We start from the raw sequence: 20,420 nt of genomic DNA, 5'->3' as shown, positions 1-20,420 counted from the left end.
CGGCCGCAGGCCTCGCCCCCCCCCAGCGGCGCAGGTGCAGGCGCCGCCCCTCGCCCCCCGCCCGGCCCCTCCCGGCCGCGCTCGGCTCCTCTCGGCTCCTCTCGGCTCCTCTCGCCGCCCCTCGCCTCCCTTCGGCTGCGCTCGGCCCCGCTCGGCCCCGCTCGGCTCCCGGCGGCGCTGCGGCAGGATGCGGGGCTGCGGCGCGCTGCGGGGGCTGCCGCTGCTGCTGCTGCTGCTGCTGCTGCCCGGCACCGCCACCAGCACCGGCACCGGCACCAACACCGGCACCGGCACCGGCACCGGCACGGGCAGCGCCCCGGCAGGGAACTTCTTGGAGGACGAGCAGTGGCTGTCCTCCATCGCGCAGTACGGCGGCCGCATCCGGCACTGGAACCGCTTCCGAGACGTGAGTGAGCCGCGGGGGGCCGGGGGGCGGCGGGGGGCTGCGGGGCGCCCGGCTCACCCCCAGCCTCCGGCCTCTCCCCCTCTGCAATGCCGCTGCCGCCCGGAGCGCAGGAGGTGGAGGTGAGAGCGGGGAGGGGGGGCGTGGGGGTGTGCGACGGGTGGGGGTGTGCAAGGAATGGGGGTGTGCGATGCACCGGGGTGTGCGATGCACCGGGGTGTGCAATGCAGCAGGGTGTTTGTGTGCAATGCACGGGGGTGTGCAGTGCACCGGGATGTGCAGTGCACCGGGGTGCTTGTGTGCGATGCACGGGGGTGTGCGGAGAGTGGGGGTGTGCGATGCACAAGGACGTGCGGTGCGCCGGGAGGTTCGGTGCAGCAGGATGCTCGTGTGCAATGCAGAGGGGGGGGAAACGCACGGGGATGTGCAATGCACCACGGGCGGCGATGCACGGGGATGCGCGTGTGCAGCGGGCAGGGGTGTGCAACGCACGGGGGTGTGCAGTGCATGAGGATGTGCCTGTGCAATGTAGCGGGATGTGCAGCGCACGGGGATGCGTGCGTGCAGTGCACAGGGGTGTGCAATGAATGGGCTGTGTGTGCGTGTGCGGTGCACGGGGGTGTGCAGCGCGTGCCTGTGCGGTGCATGAGGGTGCAAGCACCCGCTGCGTGCCCGTGTGCAGTGTGCACGCCGTGCATGGGTGTGCAGTGCCTCCGTCTGCGCGCAGCGCCCGGGCATGTGCAGTGCATGCGTGTGTGCAACGCCCGCGTGCAAGGCAGAGGGGCGTGCAGCGCCTGCGTGCGCGCGCAGTGTCCCCGTGCGGCGCAGGGCTGCTCGCAGTGCCCGCGTGCGATGCACCTGCTCCTCCTGCCGGGCCGGGGACGCGGCTCGCACCCCCCCGCAGCACCCTGGGGGGCTCCGTGGGCGCAGGGGGGGGCCCCCCGGCAGCTGCCCCCCCTGTGCCCCGCAGGATGACTACATCAGGAGCTGGGAGGACGGGCAGCCCACGGATGAAGGTAGCAGCCTGCCCTGCTTTTATTTTGGGGGGGAGAGGGGACGGACACAGCACCCAAACGCGGCTTTTTGCTCCCCAAAACCCCGTGCCCCCCCCCTACCTTGCAGCGCTGGACACCACCAAGGACCCGTGCCAGAAGGTGAAATGCAGCCGGCACAAGGTGTGCGTGGCGCAGGGCTACCAGCGCGCCATGTGCATCAGCCGCAAGAAGCTGGAGCACAGGTAAGGGGCTGGGGGGGGCGTTATTGTGTTGTTTTTTTGGGGTGGGGCTTTATTGTTTTTGGGGGGGCTTCCTGAGCGCCTGCTGCCTTTGCAGGATCAAGCAGCGCGGGGGCTGCAAGCCCTGCCACGCCGCCCCGCTGGCGCCCGTCTGCGGCTCCGACGGCCACACATACAGCTCGGCGGTGAGCACGGCAGCGGTGTTTTTTTTTGGGGGGGGGGCGTGCCGCGTGACCCCTGTAATTATTGCGGTGTGCCCCCCCCTCCTTCCCCACGCCTCGCAGTGCAAGCTGGAGCAGCAGGCGTGCCTGGCCGGCAAGCAGCTGACGGCGCGGTGCGAGGGGCAGTGCCCCTGCCCGGGCCCCGCTGACAGCAAGCAGGGTGAGCGTTTTGGGGGTGACCACAGGTTTGGAATGGGGGTGCCCCCCCAAAAACGCTTCAGCACCCCCTAAAATCCCCCCCACACCCACATTCGGTGCCCGCAGAGCTGTGCACGGGGCAGGACCTGGCCGACCTGGGTGAGCGGCTGCGCGACTGGTTCCAGCTGCTGCGGGAGAACGCCAAGCACAACGGCTCCAGCAGCGGGCCCCCCGGCACCGGTGCGTCCCGTTGCTGCATGGCCCCTTCCCCGGCTCCCCCCCGAGTCCCCACGGGGCTGGGTGAGCCACAGGGCCGCGTCCTCACCCCCCCAGCGCTGGCGGCCGGCTGCAAGGAGGCGGTGGGGTGGATGTTCGGGCGGCTGGACACCAGCGGGGACCGGTTCCTGGAGCAGCCCGAGCTGGCGGCCATCAACCTGGACAAGTACGAGGCGTGCGTGCGCGCCTTCTTCAACTCCTGCGACGCCTCCCGGGACGGCCGCGTCTCCGCCGCCGAGTGGTGCTTCTGCTTCTGGAGGGAAAGTGCGTGCGGGGGATGTGCTGCGGGGTCTGGGGGGTGCACGCCGTGAGGCTTGGGGGGAGATGTGCTCCTGACGGCGCGGTGCTGTCGCAGAGCCGCCGTGCCTGCGGGAGCTGGAGAGGCTGCAGATGCAAGAAGCCGCCCAAAAGGCACCGGGTGAGTCGGGGGGGGACCTCTGAGTCCCCCAAAACCCCCAACTTTGCGGCGGAGGCTCCGTGGTGGGGCTGTTCCCGCACTGCACGTGTTTCGGGGCATGGCGGGGGGGGGGGTTCCCGGCTTCCCGCAGGCGCCTTCGTCCCCAGCTGCGACGAGGACGGGTACTACCGGCGGGCGCAGTGCGCGCCGGGCGGCGGGGAGTGCTGGTGCGTGGACCAGCAGCACGGCACCGAGCTGAGCGGCACCCGCGCCCGCGGCCGCCCCGACTGCGGTAAGCGGCGAGGAGAGGTGGTGGGGAGGCAGCGGGGAGGCAGGGCGAGGGCTGCCCCCCTCCACGAGCCTCTCCCTGCCCCCTGGCTGCAGAGGACACCACGGGCTTTTCGGGAGACTTCGGCAGCAGCGTGGGCTGGGAGGACGAGGAGGAGAAGGAGCCCGAGGAGGCCGGCGAGGAGGCTGAGGAAGAGGAGGCCGAGGCGGGCGAGGGCGACGACGGAGGCTACATCTGGTAGAAGCGGAGGGGGGGAGGCACGGCCCGGGGCGGGGGCAGCCTCCCCTCCCCGGAGCCCCCCCCCCGAGAACAGCGCGTGGGGGGCAGCCCCCCGGCCCCAGGGGTGGGATGGGGCGAGGGGGCGCTCGCCCGGGCCGGCCCCACGGCGGGCAGGGGGGGTTTGGGGGGGTCGGGGGGAAGCGAGCGAGTGGCGTGGGGCTGAGCTCGCACCCCTCCCTTTGCGCTTTTTTATTTTATTTTATTTGGGGGGGGTAGAACCTAGCGTGGTCAGCAACGGCACTAATAAATGAAAATTGGGACAGAAAATGGGGAAAAAAAACAAAACAAAACACAACAAGAATCCACCCCCCACCCCAAGCTGCCCCCCTAACCTTGCCCCCTCCATCTCCGTGCTGTGCTCGCGCTGCTGCGGTGTTGTGAAATAAACGCCCCGTGCTGTGTCCAACGCTCGCCTGCCCCTTCCTGGCAGCCCCAAATATCCCCCCACACACCCCATAGCACACCCAAACCCCCTCCCCAAATGCATGAGGCCAGGGGGTTCCCCTATATGGAGGGGGGGGCCCCTCATCCCCCCCACTCTTCTTGCAGAGGGCACCAGGGGACAGCAGGGCTCGAGTCACAGTCTTTATAGAAACAGCCCCCCAATTTTTTTTTTGGGGGGGGGTCACAGCTTGCTGGGGGGCCTCTGCTGCAGCCTCCAGGCCGCCCGTGCCCCCTCGTCCCCCGCGTCGAGCGGGGCGAAGGCGGCGGGGTCCCGGGTGCGGAGGTAGCGGGCGAGGGGGGGCTGCAGCAGCGTGACGGGGACACAGAAGTTGAGGTGGGGGTAGGTGGCCCCCGCCGCGTTGTCCCGCGCGTTGCTGGCCACGATCCCTGCTCGGGGAGGGGGCGAGATGTCACCAAGGGGGGGGGACACATCCAAAAAGGGCTGGGAGGGGTGAGGGGAAGGGCAGGGGCTTACCCAGCAGGCGTCCGTCGGTGGCGGCGAGGAGGGGGCCGCCGCTGGAGCCGGGGTGCACGGCGCAGGTGCTCTGCAGCATGACCGGGGGAGCCCCCACCACGGCCGACAGCACCCCCCCGGTCACCGAGGGGCCGCACGCCCGGCCCAGCGCCCCGAAACCCAGCGCCAGCACCGCCTCCCCTGCGCGACAGCGGGGTGAGCTCGGCACCCTCAAATAGCCTGTTTTCACCCCAAATATTGTGTGTGTGTCGTCCCCCCCCAGTGCTGGTGCTTACCGGGCTGGAAGGCGGAGGCCAGGCGGGGGGGCTGGAAGCCGGGGGCGCGCTCCTGCAGCTCCAGCACGGCCACGTCGAACGGGGACGCCTCGGCGGCGGCGAACAGCAGGCGGGCCTGCAGCACGGTGGCCCTGCGAGCGGGTTTTTTGGGAAAAAACAACACAATTAGGGCTTAAACTCGTGGTAATAAGAGAAATGGGTGGTTTTGCTCGCTGGCTGTGCTCACCGGCCGCCGTGGGGCCGCAGGGTGACACGTGGAGTGGTGCCAGCTTGCAGCACGTGGCGGCAGGTGAGCAGCAGGCGCGGGGCCAGCAGCGTGCCCGAGCCCCAGGAGCCGCCGCTCTCCACCAGCGCCACGCAGCCCAGCGCCGCGGCTCCGGGCACCGCCGCCAGCGGGGCCGGAGGGGCCGGGGGCTCCCCGAGCTGCCGCAGGAGCCCGCGGCTGCTCTGCAGGACGGCGTGCAGCGAGCAGAGCAGCGCCAGCCCCCGGCCACCGGCGCCGCAGGAGGCGGCGGCGATGACGGCCACCACGCGGGGCCGGGAGGCCGCGGGGCCGAGGAGGACGGCGCCGCCCTGGGTGCCGGGCAGGCAGCGGGCGTCCGTCAGCAGCAGCGCGTTGCCCTCGCCCGCCGCGTTGCTCAGCACGCCGCCGCTCAGCGTGTTGAGGAAGAGGTCGGGGCACAGGGCGCCGAAGGGCGAGCCGCAGGCCAGCAGCGCCGCGCCCTTGTGGAGGTCGCCGGCGGAGGCCCAGGGCGTCCAGCCTCCGCCCGGCACATCGAGGCTGGGAGCCCGCAGCCAAGCGAACCAGGGCAAGGCGGCGGCAGCCTCCTGCTCGGCCTCCCCCTCGTCCTCCCCGCCGCCGCACCAGTTTGCCGCCAGCCCTGCGAGCGCCCGGGCGAAGGCCTGGCAGCGTGCGAAGCCGAGAGGCTGGGCCTCGTGCTCCTGCAGGGCAGGCGGGGCGCCGAGCTGGGGAGCGGCGTGCAGGAGGCGGACGCGGAGGCCGGGCGGCAGGACGGAGGCCGGCAGGGCCTGGTGGCGGGACCAGGCCTCCGGGCCGGGCTGCAGGAAGGGCGAGAAGACGGCGGCGTGGCACAGCACCAGCCCGGGGCCGCGGCACAGGATGACCCCGCTGCAGCTGCAGGGCTCGGCGCCGGCGCCGACGCTGACCACGCAGCAGGGCAGCTCGGCCGACATGGCGGCGGCGCGGCGCGAGCGACGCAGGCGATGCAGCGCGGGCGATGCACGCCACGGCCTGCTGCTGCTGCTGCTGCTGCTGCTGCTGCTGCTGCTCCCCGCGTGACGTGCGGCACCGCCTCCCGCCACCATTGGTGCGGGCTGCGGGTGTCACGGCCCCGAGGCGGAGGCGGGGCGGTCGACGTGGCGCAGGAGGGGTGCGCGGGGCGCTGCGAGCAGCCACTGCCCCCTGCAGCCGCGCTACGGCAGCGCCATGCAGCGGGTGGGGGATGCAGGGGGGTTGGTGCACCAGGGAGCAGCACCAAAACCCCTAAAACGCCCCGTGCTGCCCCCCCCGGGGGCTTGGAGCTCAGGGTTTGGGGTGCTCGGGGATTGAGCCTGGCCTCCAGCCCGTTCACCTGCCTCTGTTGGCCCCATCCTGCGTGGCTCCGCGCCTCCCGTCCATCCTGGTCCTAAATCTGCAGCCGAAGCTCCTGCGGCGAGGGGCCCCGCATGGATCGGGGCGCTAGCACCGAGCGCGCCCAGGCGCCCGCGCAGCCGGGCTAGAGGGAGGCGCCGCAGCCCTTTGGAGGAGAAAGACACGTCTTTATTGAACTGAACGTGAGCGCTAGACAGCCATGGAACTTCCGACAAAAAAAAAAAAAAAAAGAAAAAAAAAAGAGAAGAAGAGTAGAAAAGAAACCGGTTTAAGCCTACATTAACCACCTTACGATATGCAAATGTCAGACACCTCCACGCTACGGGCACCGAGCACGGCTCCGCGGCTCTCGCCTCCCCAAAATGAAAGCCCGGTGCCTCGCGCCAGCTCGGCTGCTGTCCCCACGGTGCCCTGGGCTCGCAGCCCGCCTGCTAGGTTGGTTTGCTGAGGACTTCTAATACCATGATGCTTTGTTCGGCAATTTGCGAAAGATCTAAAGAATATCGTTAAATATATTTAAAAAAAACAAAAAAAAACAAAAAAAAACCCTAAACAGACTCTGGACTAAACAGGATGAACGTTAACCTAAAAAGTTAGATGGGACGCCGCTTACGTCAACGCTTCCTTTAAAAAATATATAATTGCTTCGTTTTCCATGTTGTTCTTTGAGTCAATTGACCACAGTGGTGAGATCTCGCTCTTTTTCGGCGGCGCGGCACGCGGCAGCGCATCGCCCCGGCCCCGCCAGCCCCGTTATCCCCGGGAGCTCCCGGCGGGCCGGGGAAAAGAGCTGCGTGTCACCACTGTGCGGCGGGGCGGCCGCGGTCAACGGCAGGACGTGTGCGGAAGGCTCGGCGCGGCCTCGGGAAGCCCACGGGAAGCCAGGAAGGGGATCAGTCCGGAGGAGCGCCGCGCCGGGCGTCAGTCAATGTACTGCGATAGCCAGCGGAAGCCCTCGCCGTAGCCCTGCCGCTTCAGCACGCTGCACATGAACACCTCCATGGGGCGCGCGTTCAGGTCCTTCAGTGGCACGTTTCCCTGCGGAAGCCCAGCCAGGGGTCAGAGCTCTCCCGTCCTCCCCCTGGGCATCGCCGCCACCCGGCCAGCAAGCCCTGCTCAGGCGCTGGGCGCCGCCGTGCTCCCCCTCCCTACCTTTCCCGTGGTCTGTCCGTAAAGGCCGAAGATCTCCCGCAGCTTCTCCTCGCTGATGGCCTCTGGTCTGTCGATTTTGTTTCCCAGGATGAGGATTGGCACGTTGGATATTGTTTCGTCTGTCATGAGGGCCTGCGAGCAAGACAAACGAGTCAGGCAGCGCCCATCGCTGCAGACGACTGCTTCTTTGAGCTCTGCGGCCAAACAGGGGTTGCTTTTTGGTGCTACAGCGCTCCCGTGGGTGGGGTTTTTCCCAAAAGTTTGGCAGAAGAAGGCTGCAGCTAAACACAGGGGCTGTTTCCAACACCATTTAAAGGATCCCACAGCGAGGGGACCCAAACTGCTCCACCCCCTGCACCAAAGATCCCCACAGCAGCACACTTTGGACACCGCCGGTGCAAGAGGGCAAGTCCAAAGCACAAGACTCACGAGTTATACCCCAAAAAAAGAAGAGATTTGTCTAGTTTAGCAACTCGAGGGTGACAGAAAGGAAAAGCCGGGCTCACGTTCAGCTCCACTTTGGATTCCATGAGCCGGGAGTGGTCGGCGCAGTCCACCAGGAAGACGATGCCGTTGATGGCCGGCAGGTAGTTCTTCCACACGCGGCGGGCTGCAAGGCAAGCGACAGGCACCGCGCTGTGAGCCTGCCTCCAGGGGACACGCACGGGGACACCGCACAAGGACAGCCCTGCCCGGCCAGCTGCCGGCTCATTTTGGTGGAGGAAGGCAGCACGTGGAAGGGGAAGGCACATTTGGAGCCCCCGAGGACCCTTGGGGTTGCAGCAGCTGAAAGAAGGGCTTTAAAAATCAAGCAGATTTGCTTCTCTTTTGGAAATTCGACAAACTAAGCCTAAAGATAAAAATTCAGCCACTGTTCAAAAGAATAATCCCGTGACATCCAAGTCTTCTACGGCTAAAAATATTTCAGGCAGCAGAGCGTGAGCTGGCAGCTTTTTTTTCCCCAAACTGCCAGCATAGAGCACGAGCATTCAGCCACCGAAATAACAGGTCTCCTGGAGCCAGGGGGTTATTTCCACATATAGCTCCGTAAGCACTTCCAGGCAACAAATAATTAGGTAGCGCTAATTGCTAGCACTCTCCAGCATCACGTTTTGGCAGATTTTTCTTAAGGTGGTAGGAGAATCTCAGGGAAATCGGGGGGCTGACCCCACTCGGTGTGTCCAGCTCGGCCAGCCGGCGCTTACCTTGCTCGTGTCCACCCAGGTCGAAAGTCGTGAAGGTCATTCCAGCGATCGTCAGCTCCTCTGATGCTGAAAGGCAAAAAAAAAATAAAGGCTGTGCTTCAGGGAGAGGGAGAAGGTGCCATGGCCAGAGATTTTTGGGGCCGCATACAAACATCACACTTTTTTTATATAAAATATCCTTTATCCTTTCTCTGTAGAATTCAGCCACCGAGATTATTCCATGAAATCACAACGGAAGGGAATAATTTCTCCCCCTCCCCACTTTAGGAGATGTTTTAATGCGCAGTGCTCATCCTCCGGTACATATTTTACCAGAAGCCCTCTCCCTCCCCAGGACGGGTTCGTGCTGCTCACCGAACCACGCCGATTTTCCACCTCCCCCCTTTATATTTGGGACACCGACACATTTCAGCTGTGCCCTCAAGACCTGCAGTCCTGGGAGGGTTCCCAGAAGCCCCCCAGCACCCCACATACTTGGGTGCAGCGTGGGGACGTGCTGGCCCAGCCGGTCATCCTTGAGCATGTGCAGCAGGGTGGTTTTGCCCGCGTTGTCCAGGCCCAGGAAGACGAGCTTGCCAGACTTCTTGTACAGCCCTGTGAGGAAGCAGAGACACACACATCGAGCGGCACAGGGACACATGGGGACACGAATCCCAATCCCCAGCAGAGCCTCCTGAATAAACAAGGGGTAAAAGAGTGGCAAAAGTGGCAAGTCCTGCCCTGGATTTTGCCAAAATACCCGGCATTTTATGAGTTATTTTGTGAGCTCTGTATGTAAGCAGTTGTTTTTGCAGGAGCACGCAGGGAAGTGTCCCATGGGATGGGCACAGAGCAGTTTTTGCCCACAGCGGGTCCTTAAACACGGAAATTTTGCCCACAAATACGGGAGTTTTACATTTTTGCTCATAAACACGGAAATTTTACGGGTCTGAAGTTAAACTCGTAAGGGATAGCGGCGGGTTAGAGAGGAAAAAAGCGCGAGGAGGGAAGCAGCACAGCGGGATAACCCCCTCACACCCGGTTCCTCCCCAGTTCGGGGCCGGGACGCGCCCTGGCCCGGTGCGTGTGGGCAGCGGGGGCTGGCGGTGCTCACCCAGGAACTGCAGCACGCTGCTGAAGCCGTTGTACAGCCACTCGAGCAGGAACGACATCGCTGCGGGCCGACACCTGCGGGCACACGCGGCGGGGTGAGGGGGGGAGGGGGGGGGGGGGCAGCGCCGGGCCTGCGGGCACCGCGCCGGACACGGAGCCTCCCCGAGGGGCCCGTACGGAGCGGGCCGGCCCCACAGACCCGGAACGACCCCAAAAGGCCAAAAGGGCCCCACGAGGCCCCCCCTGGCTCCGCCGCCCCCCGCCCACCTGCGGCCGCCCCCGGCCCCGCTCCGCCGCCGCCGCCTCCTCCGCCTCCAGCTCCCCGCCGGAAATGGCGTCACGCCCGCTTCCGGCCCGCCGCGCTGGCTCCCACGTCGGCTCTGGGGCTTGACGTCACGCCCCGCCCACCACGCAACAAGCCCCGCCCCTCCCTCCACAAACCACGCCCACTCCCTTCTAGCGCCGCCCACCATCCTTGGCCCCGCCCCTTTCCCCCCAGGGCCGCCGGTTCGAGTCCCGCCGCCGCCCCGGCCCCTTTCGGCCCCCCCCGGCCCCTTTTCAGCCCCTTTTCGCCCCCCCCAGCAGCGAGGCGCAGCGCGGGTTCAGTAGTTTTATTTCCAGCACCCCCACCACGCGTACCGGGCCGGCCTTGCCCCCCACCGCCTGCTGTGGGGCACAAGCGGTGGGTTCGGGGGGAGCCGAGCCTCCCTGCGCCCCCCCCGGCTGGATACAGCGGGGACTGGGGCTGGGGGCAGCTCTCGGGGGCATAAATTAGAGGCAGGGGCTGCTCGGTGACATCAAAGCTAGGGGTCTGGGGGAGCAGGCAGGGCAGCTCCGCTGGAGGATCGCAGCTGGCTCAGCGTCCGTCCCCGCTCCTTAGTTTTTGGGGTAGTAGAACCACTTGTCCACTGTATGGGGAAAAAAAAAAGGGGGGGTTAGTCCTCGGCCTCACCCACCCCGCACCCCACAGGTTCTGGTGCAACCCGGCTCGGGAAGGTAAGGCCGCCTCCCTCACGCCCCAAAACACACGTCCTGATTCAGCTTCAGCTCCTTTGCAGCTTTACCAAGCTGGGAGGACAGCTGTGACAAGGTGGGCGAGGGGACAGCTGCCCCAGGGGTTGTCCCGCAGTTGTCGTTTTCCTACAGCGCGCCCCGCCTGAGGGACAGGGTGCCGACACGCAGAGAGCCTGGCTACCAGCCCGCAGCTGCTGCTCGCTCCCTGACAGAAATGCCAGCAGCAGCAACTGCACAACCAAGCCCACGGCCGCTTTCTGCCTCTCCTCTTCGTGGAGATCAAGCGCTTCCCCTCCTCGCCTCGCCTGCACTGACAGTCTGGCGAACCCCTTTCAGAGGAGCCGCTGAAAGCCCTGCTGTCACCGCACCTCAGGACTCTGAAGTGCTCTTCTCCAAGGGCCTGCTACACATCCAACCTCTCCTGGAGCAAACTGCAGCAGCTCTGATCTGCTCACTGCCCACAAAACCAGCCTCACATCTCAATGAAACGAGGCCACGACAGAAGTGACGGAGCGATCAAACAGCACCTGAGACGAGCCAGGCCCGACAAGGTCCTTCATTTTCCCCACTGCTAGAGCCAAACCAGGCCGCCAAACCCTCCCTTTCCCACTGAGGGTTCCTCAGAGGCAACCTCCAGCCTGCCTCAGGATGCAGCGTGGGCTTTCCAGCTTACCTTCTGGTGGGATGGGGTTGGCAGCCGTACAGGGTGGTGCCTGCAACGAGAAGCGGATTAGCAGGCAGCAACTGTTCAACCTCCCTCCCGCCTGGGGCTCCCTGGACACCGCTTAGGGCCGCACGGATCTTTTTTGGGCACAGTTTAGGATCTGAGCGGTGTAAATCAGCCTGTGGCAGGCAGTGAAGGACGCGTCCTGTCATCACGCAGCCCCCCCTGCACGTGCCCGGCGTGCCGCTGGGGCTCTGCCCTGGGCGGGGGCCTTCGCTCCCCTCGCGCTGCGGGGCCACCTGCTGCTGACCGCCACCAGTCTCCGTCCCTAATGCCATCTGCAGCCCGCCCTCTGCTTCTTTTATTTAAACGTGCGAGGTAAGGGTGGAAAAGAGACACAAAGGACTCTCGGGGAACTCCTCAGAGGAGCTTTCACCTGATGCTTAAAAAGCAGACAGCCAAGGGGCCATGGCTCGTGACACCCTCTGCCAGCACTCCACTTCCAAAAAACATCTGCGGAGAGATTCTGGTTTCCAGTCACGTCCCCATGCTCTGAAGCAGCGTTTCTGTTTTGATTCTCCTCCCCCTACTCCTCCAAGCACTTTTAGGTTGCCAGCACCGGTGATTTCACAAGCCTCGGGAGATTCAGCTGAGCCCTGAATCAGGGGAAGGGCGCTTACACGGGAAACCTCACAAAGCAGGCACGGTCCCTGGCTGCAGGTGCCTCAGAAATGCGGCTCTGATCCCACAGGGTGACCCCGCGCTGCGAAGCTCTCCAAAGGCCAAATATTTAAACGCTCTTTGAGCAGCTGAGAGCTGAGCTCCAGGACAGAAATACAGCCCTTCACACGGGATTGGATTCCTTCTCCCAGATGACTAAGGGCGAGGAGAAGCCTCTGGAAGAATGTCTGACTTGCTCCACATCCATCTTACTTAACCAGAACCAGATGCTGCGCTCAGTCAGCCAAAAACTTTCTAAGCATACAGGGTCGGGCTCCTCTTACTGAGATGGCAGCTTATGGCCCCACACAAACCACACTGCTCTGCCACGGGCGCTGGGACACCCCAGCTGGGACTTACTGCATCCACAGTAGCTTTAGCACACTCTTGACTACAGCAGAAGGGACTGTCCGAGACCGTCAGGTTTGTGCTGCAAGAGAAAGGGTGCTCGTGAGAAGGCGAAAGCCAAGCCTCCCCCCAGGAGCATGAGACAATGGAATACTGAGAATCGTTATCGGAGCTGCCTGGTTGCCTGCTGAGGCAGCGAGCAGCCAACAGAAATTGTGTTAAGTCAGGAAAGGAAGCTTCATCGGGGCTCACGGGGAAGGAGCGAGCGCAGCGACCAGCGTTAACCTACCAGTTGATCTCTCCTCTGTCAGTTTTTTTAGCTATCAAAGCTTTCCAGTGTTCGTGAGTGCTTTTGATGACGTTCACTGCAAAATCCTAAAGATGAAGACAAACGTAGTTAGGTGCGAGCACTCCACCATGTTCCCCAGCCTAGCAGTTACGCGGAGAAAGAGGCCTGTGTTTACAGGCAGATTTTAGACAGAACACCTCCCAGAGTCAGGAACTGAAGCCCTCTTGGAGCACCTCTTGCATCGCTTTGCCTTTTGTGAACAACAGCAACCTCCCAGCACACACCAGCTGAAACAACACCGATTTTACAATAAGTGTTTTACTTCCAAGGTGGGCTTGCATGCCAAGGTCGCCTAGCTAGTGTGAAGCCAAGAGAAACTGAAGGCAGATATTCTAGTCCTAGGCCACTGCTGCCTTACAAAAACACCCGCCCCACAGCTCCTCCTTGTTTGTCTGCAGCAGCCAGTTGGGCCTGACCAACCTGCCAGCTTTCCTCCGCTGCAGGCAAACGGCTCCAGCGCTGCTCGTATCAACAGGAAGAGTCACCCGGCTAATCTAGCTCTGTAGCTAGCTGAAAATGAGCCCACTTCCAAGCAGATCACAGCTTTTTCCCTTAAAAGAAGTAGTGTATACCCGAGTGCTAACAGGTCAGCTGGAGGCTGGATCATGGGTGATTGTCCCAGCAGGAACACCAGCAGTAAATATCCTGGTCTGACGCAGCACGAAGCCAACTACAACACTGCAGCACCACGTGCGAGGAGCCTTGTCCCTGCTTTCTGCCTCCATTCCAGTTTCACCCAGTCTGAGGGGCAACGAGATGGCCCAGCACACCCAGCCCAGCACCACGAGTTGAGGAGTGTCACAGTTTAGGCCTGAACGAACATTTTCACTCCTGCCTTCACCTCCCTTGGGCACTGACTTTGTTCCACCGCAGCCTATCGCGTGTTGAAGCAAAGGGTGACATCAAGTGGCCTTTGCTCCAGAGCAGGAGCAAATAACCCCGGTGTTTTTCAGCCTGGTCCTGACAGGCTGCCAGCCCTGACGGGACCTCATGCAAACATCAGCTAGAAGCCGGACTGATCATATCCAGCAGTAGTGGGGCGATAACCCTGTGCCTTTTCTCCCAGGATCCCTGCAAGCACCAGCCCGTAAACAAGCAGGAGGGGAGGCTGGAGCAGGAAGAATGAAGGCAGGTGTATCCCCAGCCCTCAGCAACTACTCGTTCAAGTCCCCGTGCACCCAGAGCTCAGTTTTTGGGCAGGTCAGGGTAATGACAACGCTGACCCTACCTTGTCTTTAAATTCACCGTTAAAAGCAAACTGGTTTTCTGGCTTTCCGTCGGGTACTTTGTATCTTCTGAACCAGTCCACCGTAGCTTCCAAGTACCCAGGCTTCATCCTCCTGACATCATGGATATCTAGGCAGGGAGAAAATTTTTGCGACCCCGACCCAACAGCACAAGGCACCCCGCTACCGCCCTGCTCTTTCGAGCTGCCCCTCCCCGCAGAGCCCTGGCGACATCCTGGACAGGTTGCAGGACAGACAGAAAGCGGATGCCTGCACGTGGGGAGGGAAGTTGGCGTCTCAGCGTCAGAACAAAGCCTGGCTTCCCCCAGGAGCACGGACGCATTTACACAGCTTTGATGCGACTTGCTGAGCAACCCCCCTTCCTTCCACTCGCAGGACGGGCTGAACAGCCAGCCTTTTCTTCGAGATCCCATGCCGTGCAAAGGTCTCCTAACCTGTGATAAACAGCAGCGTATCCCTTTGCTAGAGGACGATAACGTCCTGTTCTGCTTTCGCAGCCAGTATCGCATCCGATAAGTGTGGTGGCAGAGCAGGAGCAAGTCCATCTCCTGCCCTGAAAGCTTCCTGCAGGCACCCAGTGGAGACGGGGCAGGACCAGACCCGCTCCTCCCCCCGCCACCTACCATTATAGTTGCCCGCCTCAGGGTCTTCAACGTTGATAGCGATTATCTTCCAGTCTGTCTCGCCCTCATCGATCAGTGCCAGCGTGCCCAGCACCTTCACCTTGATTACCTCCCCTCGAGAGCAGACCTGCGAGGACAAAAGACTTGTTGGCAGCACCCACACGTCCAAGAACACGCACCAGGAGGCAGCACAAGCTGTCAGGAGTGCAGCAGGCAGCCCCGTACCATAAATCTGCCATCGCTTATCAGCAGTCTGCAAGCCTCTGCTCACAAGGCTTTCGCTCTAAGATCTCATCAACCATCTCCAAAGACAAGAGAGGAAACATCCCATTCTTAAGATACAGGAGATAAGAGCGGAATAACATCTCTGAACAATGGGCCCCGTTAACCTCATTTACCTTCAGGAAGCATTACCTTACTTCCAATCTCGCACACATCGATGGGATCGTTATCTCCACAGCAGCCAGTACCTTCATCCTTATGCCCTGGGTCTTCCCAAGTCTGCAGAAACAAAGCAAAAACCCCACACTGAGTGAATTCTGTTTGAAGAAGAAACAAAAGGCAGGTTTATTTCACACAGGCAATGGCCTGGAAGACACAGATGACGACCCACTTCACACTTGCTTTCAGGGCTGATGGCCACGCTGTGGTTTTACACTAGCCTGCAAATGCAGCTTAAATCCAAGTCAAAGTTCTTATCTTGCCTGGGGCAAACCGCTCCCTCCCGCTGACAAACCTTCTTTCAACAACTTTTCAGACTTCCTCCTCAGCTCAACAGCCGCATAAAGGTGAAGCTCACATCTACGAAGAATACTCACTGCTTTGGCTGCCTGCCTGCTCCTCTCCCTATTCATTCCTTAACAGAAGCTTCCTGAACTCCAGATAGCAGCCCGACAGAGGTGGAAGACAGATAAGGTGTATTGCTTCCTTCTGGTCAAAGGATTAAAGGACACTGTTACACCAGAGCAGAAATGAGAACCTTGGGTCCCATACCCTACACCACATAGCGTCCTAATTCCTCTCACCTGAAGCTGTGAGTGCTCGCAGGTTGGAAGAGGGGGCTCCAGAAAGTATTGGAGTCATGCCTCCGAAATTACCAGCTGCTTACAGCACACTTCTGATCAGGAGCAAAAGGACGTAGGGTCCACTCTCGCCATAAGGAGCACCTACCTCTAAGGTCGCTCAGATAGAGAAAAATGAACGCTCTTCCCAACCCCCTGCATGCCAGGACATGACCGTGATAGTCAAGACCTTGTGGTGCAGCCAGAGCATTCAGGTCACCGAGATCTGTGGTGCTGAAGGACGCCCCACAATCTCTATCACACGTCTCTGTGAGGCAGTTGTAAGCTCAGTCCCTTTCCTCTGAAGCACAGATTTCTTTGGGCCACTACCACACGACTGGCCGAAGGGTCCAAATGCTACAATTCCACACAAACGATACTCAGATTTTCACTGCCTCGGGGCTGCACACCTCGATCCTGTACCATTAGCTCAAAACTAGATGCTAAAGCTTTACCTGGCAGGGAAGGGAGCACGTGGCACTGCCAGATGCCCTTTGTGAGCCTTCTGCCTGTACTTCACTGGCAGCAGCTGCTTGCCCTCCGGTTTTGCCACAGCTTGTTTACAGCCCCAGCTACAAGCCTCTCCCCGGAGAGTTCTACCTGCAAACATCACTGCTTTCCTAACAGGTCCCCTTCGTCAGCAAGGCTACAGATGCAGCTGCAAATGTGCGAGTTCCAGCTCAGCCTTTCAGCTGGCAGAGGACAGAGGCACACACGCAGACACGAGGAAGAGCGAGGGACAGCGACAAGGTACAGCACCTGCGGGAGAGCACCGTAATTCCAGATGTAGCCCTTGTGGGGAAACACGTTGGCTACGTAGCGCAGCTTTCCCTTCTTCACATCTTGCTTAATTGGGTTTAAGGGGTCCTTTGTCGCAATCTGAAAGAGAAGTTACATCAGGCTCTCTACTTTGCTCTCGAGGAAAGCGGCAGTGATTTTTTCCAGGAAGCTGGCAGCTAGCTGACAGGCCGGGGAGCCAGGAGCCGACACCGGGGCCAACACGAGCACTGCACAGCCCCGTTTCCTGCTGCATCCCCTGGGTGCAGATTTCAGCAGGCTTAGCGACGTCAGAACCCGACACGGGGGTGAGACCGGTTACACGCCACTTCAGGCAAGAACCACAGAAGAATACTAAGTGGTTACAACTCCTGCAAGACTTCAGCCTTTACCATTAGGCAAATATTTACATGAGAAGCCAGAATTGCATCTAGAGAACCTCCTTGACAGCAACTCTGCAGGAAGGCAGGTTTTGAAAGGCCTGATTTATTGGGACTCGATCACTGTCTTTCAAGTTATAGAGCCAACGATGCTCGACTGTTCTTCAGGAGGGAGGAGAGGAGCAGCACAGCCCAAGACTATTCATAGACTAGACAGCCGAAGCACTTGAGGCAGGACTGGTAGTAATAACTTACCTCCATTTTAGCGTTTGTCCAGCGAGGTATTTCCACAACCATGTTGAACACATTCTGAAGAAAGCAAAACATCAGTGAATGGGGAGGAACCTCACTGCCACACCATACCAGAGCAGACATGTAAGCATGAACACCAAGAAGGCTGCAAGAAAACCAGAACTTTTTGCTTCCCCCCCCCAGTGCCAATTCTGAAACACCTGACAGAAGTCCCACAGCCTACACCTGTCACATGTCATTACTCAGATTTTAATCCCATGAGGTTAGGCTAGATTGCAAGCTTTCTGCACACCTTCCACCAGGTGCCTCCTGAGAACATCCCTGTCATCTTTTCACAGAGCAGTGCGTTGGAGTGAATTGACACCAGCAGCACAGAAACAACACCAGGTGAGACAAGGTGAGGTTTTAGGTGTGATCATTATATAGGAAGCGTGGAGCTCCTACAGCAAGAGCCAGCCTGGCCATTCAGAGCAGGAGATGCCTGCAGTAGCCACAACCTAAATAACATGTGTACCTACAAAACATCCCGAACGACTGAGAGCTTTGCTCCCAAATATTTGTCCCCACGCCTGGCAGGACCTCACTTATGGGTAACCCCTGACTCCAGCTGGGCCCATAGGACCAAGGCTCTTCCACACCTGAATCTTAATGAGCGCTGCTGGAGGAGATTACGGCCTTTAATAAAATGTCAGACCTTGCTCCCCAGCATCCACCAGGTTTCTAATCCCCAGGGTAAGCAGCATTAGCGTTGCAAAGGTAACACGGGGCGTGCTAAAACCCTTGCACCTGTATGGCACCACAAATAGATTGCTACTGTGCAACGAGCGCTGTTACATCACGCGCCTCCCTAATGAGTTTATTGCATCCTCCTAATTGCAGGGGGGTCACTGCTCATTTGCAATTCCAACGGGAAAGGATATACATTATTTGTACTTATAGGTAAGTTGAGGAAAGGAAGGAGATGACCACAGCTGGCTGGACAGGGCAAGAAGGATGACTTGGGGGCACAGCTCGCCACCCCGCAGCTCCAGCGCCCCGAGGCCCAGACCTGGCTCGGCCCCGGACACCCAACGGGCGGCCAAGGTCGCTCCTCGGGACCGGACGCACAGGTACAGATGAGGTCAGCACATCCCAGCCCGAGGCTGAAAAAACTCCCCGCGATAATCCGCTCAGTGCCAGAAGTCTAAGGATAAAGATCAAGGCAGCAGACACGCAGCAAGGTAGCCTCGTGCTCCGAGCCGGGCTCCCTACCGCAGCTAACGAACCCGCTAAGTAACAAGCAAAATCCCTGCCGAGCGTTCCAGCTACAGAAAGAACGAGCTCCAGCGTGATCAGTTGTGCAATTCTGGCTCGCTTTTCTCTCAATGACTTGGCACCGAGGCGCTGGCAAGCAGCACGCTGTGCCTGAAGTCAGTCGCCCCCTTCTGCATGTTAATCATTACCAGGCCACCGAAACCCTCCTCACCCTGTGCTGCAACGTGTGACACCACCTCAATATTCCCTTCCGAGTTACCCTTCTGATGCCTGCTTTCCCAACTAGCTGCAGGAAGTGTTTCACCTCCCTCCCTGATCACCATTTTCCTTTTGCTGGCCGTGGGCAGCAAACAAGGGGCCTGGTGGCTCTCCCTCCTTCCCCTCAGCAGCCCGTGTTACGCCCATTTTCCCCATGAGAGCAACTATCAGCACCGGCCTGGGCAGGACAGCGGCCAGCAGCTTGCCTCAGAGATCAGCCTGATGGGCTGCACATCATCAGGGCACTCGCTCTTCATGCCCTCTCTACACCCGCACTCTCTACACACTGCAGCGTGCAAGAACACAGGAAAACTACTCTTTAACCTGCACACGTGGCTCTCTAGCGTGTCCTTTTCAGCATCCAAACCCATGCTGTTCCTCAAGCTGCATGGCTTTTTAGTACTCGTTAGAAGAATAAGCAAGCTACAGAGGTGAGGAGCGTGAGTTATCCCTGGAAACACGCTGAGAGCAGACCCCAGAACTGAGCTGCTTCGGTTTTTCGGGCAGCGGTCTCGAAGAGCCCGAAGCGACTAACCGCTGGCGGGGTGCGAGCAGCGCGTGGCAGGCGAGCCGCTCCTCCTGAGGTCCTGGGGTGCAGCTCCGCATCCTGGCCTGGCGCCGGGCAGGTTAGGGGCACAAAAACGACCTTACAGCGGTTAGAACCCGCGCGTGACGCGCACCCCGTGCCCGCAGCACACACCTGCGTGGCTCCGGGCGGGGAAACCACGACCCCTGCCCCCCTCCCACCGCCCCCCTGGAGCCTGACACCCACACAACCCATCCCCGCTCACCTCAGCGCCACCATCACGCAGGGGGATGTCGTGGAAGGGGGAGATGTACCGCCCGGCCGCGTCCTCTGCAAGGCAAGCGGGGCGCCTCAGCACCGGGCCCGGACCAGGCCGCAGGCCTCAGGCCTTAAGGGGGGGGTCTTGGGAGGGGGTCCCCCGAGAGCCCCCCCCGGCTCGGGGCTTCCCAGGAGGGGTTGAGGGGATGCGGGGAGGGGTTTCGGGGTGCGGGGTCACTCACTGAGGAACAGGCGGTACCCGGCGCTGTGCGGGGCGCCGCGCTCCTCCGCGCTGTACCCGGCCATGGCGCCCCTCACGCCCCTCGCCGCGCCGCCGCTCTGCGCATGCGCCGCTCGCCTCAGCGCGGCGCCGCGCACTGCGCCTGCGCGGCCCGCCTAGGTGCGGGAGGGGGGTGGGGGGGGAGCCGCCCCCGCCCGCCGCGGGGAGTGACGTGGCGCAGGTTGACGTGCGGGGAGTGACGTGTGCAGAGGGGGGAGGAGGGCGCTGAGGGGAGGGGGTGCTGCTCCTGTGGGCGCCAAGGGCACCACGGCATGTTAGGGGCCACCAGGGCCACCACAGCAGGGCATGGGCCACCAGGGCCACTGTATCATGGCATGGTCCACCAAGAGCACCACAGCATGAAATGGTCCACCAAGCCCACCACAGCTTGGGGTCCATGGTCCATCAAGGTCACCACAGTGTGGTGTGGCACCACATGGCCACAACAGCCTGAGGTGGCATGGTCCATCAGGGCCACCACGTCATGGAATGGTCCACCAGTGTCACCACAGCATGAAATGGTCCACCAAGCCCACCACAGCTTGGGGTCCATGGTCCATCAAGGTCACCACAGTGTGGTGTGGCACCACACGGCCACAACAGCCTGAGGTGGCATGGTCCACCAAGGCCACCACGCCATGGAATGGTCCACCAGGACCACCATAGTGTGGCATGGTTCACCAAGGCCACTACAGCGTGGCATGGGACGCCAGGGCCACCAAAGCATGGAATGGTCCACCAAGGTCACCACAGCATGGGGCGGCACGGTCCACCAAGCCCACCACAGCATGGCAGACCGTAGCCTCAACAGCATGGGTTGACGTGGGCCACCAAGGCCACCTCAGCATAGGATGGCATGGTCTATCAAGATATGGCATCACATGGCGTCAACAGCATGGTGTGGTTTCTCCTGGCAT

General features: G+C 61.4%; 4 protein-coding genes and 1 long non-coding RNA gene across 5 annotated transcripts; 1 reads left to right on the top strand and 4 right to left on the bottom strand.

Moving 5' to 3' along the window:
• Positions 1–187: 187 nt before the first annotated feature.
• Positions 188–3,329, top strand: SPOCK2 (SPARC (osteonectin), cwcv and kazal like domains proteoglycan 2; the record flags this gene model as incomplete). Its single annotated transcript, XM_084290163.1, has 10 exons — positions 188–406; positions 1,374–1,419; positions 1,526–1,640; positions 1,735–1,822; positions 1,922–2,018; positions 2,123–2,236; positions 2,330–2,536; positions 2,628–2,690; positions 2,821–2,961; positions 3,054–3,329. The coding sequence occupies 10 exons, from the start codon at positions 188–190 to the stop codon at positions 3,197–3,199; spliced, it is 1,236 nt and encodes a 411-aa protein (XP_084146289.1). The 3' UTR covers positions 3,200–3,329.
• A 460-nt stretch (positions 3,330–3,789) lies between these two features.
• On the bottom strand, positions 3,790–5,696 carry TYSND1 (trypsin like peroxisomal matrix peptidase 1). The gene is made up of 4 exons (XM_084289838.1): positions 4,658–5,696; positions 4,432–4,562; positions 4,157–4,336; positions 3,790–4,068 (listed from the first exon to the last, which is right to left on the bottom strand). Exons 1-4 carry the CDS (start codon positions 5,623–5,625, stop codon positions 3,863–3,865), a joined length of 1,485 nt encoding a protein of 494 aa, XP_084145964.1. The 5' UTR covers positions 5,626–5,696; the 3' UTR covers positions 3,790–3,862.
• Positions 5,697–6,189: 493 nt separating this feature from the next.
• Positions 6,190–9,836, bottom strand: SAR1A (secretion associated Ras related GTPase 1A). Its single transcript, XM_084290603.1, has 7 exons — positions 9,760–9,836; positions 9,494–9,567; positions 8,875–8,994; positions 8,401–8,466; positions 7,702–7,805; positions 7,196–7,327; positions 6,190–7,081 (listed from the first exon to the last, which is right to left on the bottom strand). Exons 2-7 carry the CDS (start codon positions 9,549–9,551, stop codon positions 6,965–6,967), a joined length of 597 nt encoding a protein of 198 aa, XP_084146729.1. The 5' UTR covers positions 9,552–9,567; positions 9,760–9,836; the 3' UTR covers positions 6,190–6,964.
• Positions 9,837–10,088: 252 nt separating this feature from the next.
• On the bottom strand, positions 10,089–19,595 carry PPA1 (inorganic pyrophosphatase 1). The gene is made up of 11 exons (XM_084290421.1): positions 19,466–19,595; positions 19,231–19,295; positions 16,931–16,984; positions 16,278–16,397; positions 14,872–14,958; positions 14,458–14,584; positions 13,816–13,943; positions 12,528–12,613; positions 12,251–12,320; positions 11,180–11,219; positions 10,089–10,400 (listed from the first exon to the last, which is right to left on the bottom strand). Exons 1-11 carry the CDS (start codon positions 19,527–19,529, stop codon positions 10,369–10,371), a joined length of 873 nt encoding a protein of 290 aa, XP_084146547.1. The 5' UTR covers positions 19,530–19,595; the 3' UTR covers positions 10,089–10,368.
• On the bottom strand, positions 14,992–16,258 carry LOC311211596. Its single transcript, XR_014618627.1, has 3 exons — positions 15,974–16,258; positions 15,483–15,875; positions 14,992–15,387 (listed from the first exon to the last, which is right to left on the bottom strand). It is a non-coding gene; the product is annotated as an uncharacterized lncRNA (long non-coding RNA).
• Positions 19,596–20,420: the final 825 nt, after the last annotated feature.

This window comes from Netta rufina, assembly GCF_964035555.1.
Source record: "Netta rufina genome assembly, chromosome: 7".
Lineage (NCBI taxonomy): Eukaryota > Metazoa > Chordata > Aves > Anseriformes > Anatidae > Netta > Netta rufina.
This window is presented reverse-complemented; position numbering and strand designations above follow the sequence as displayed.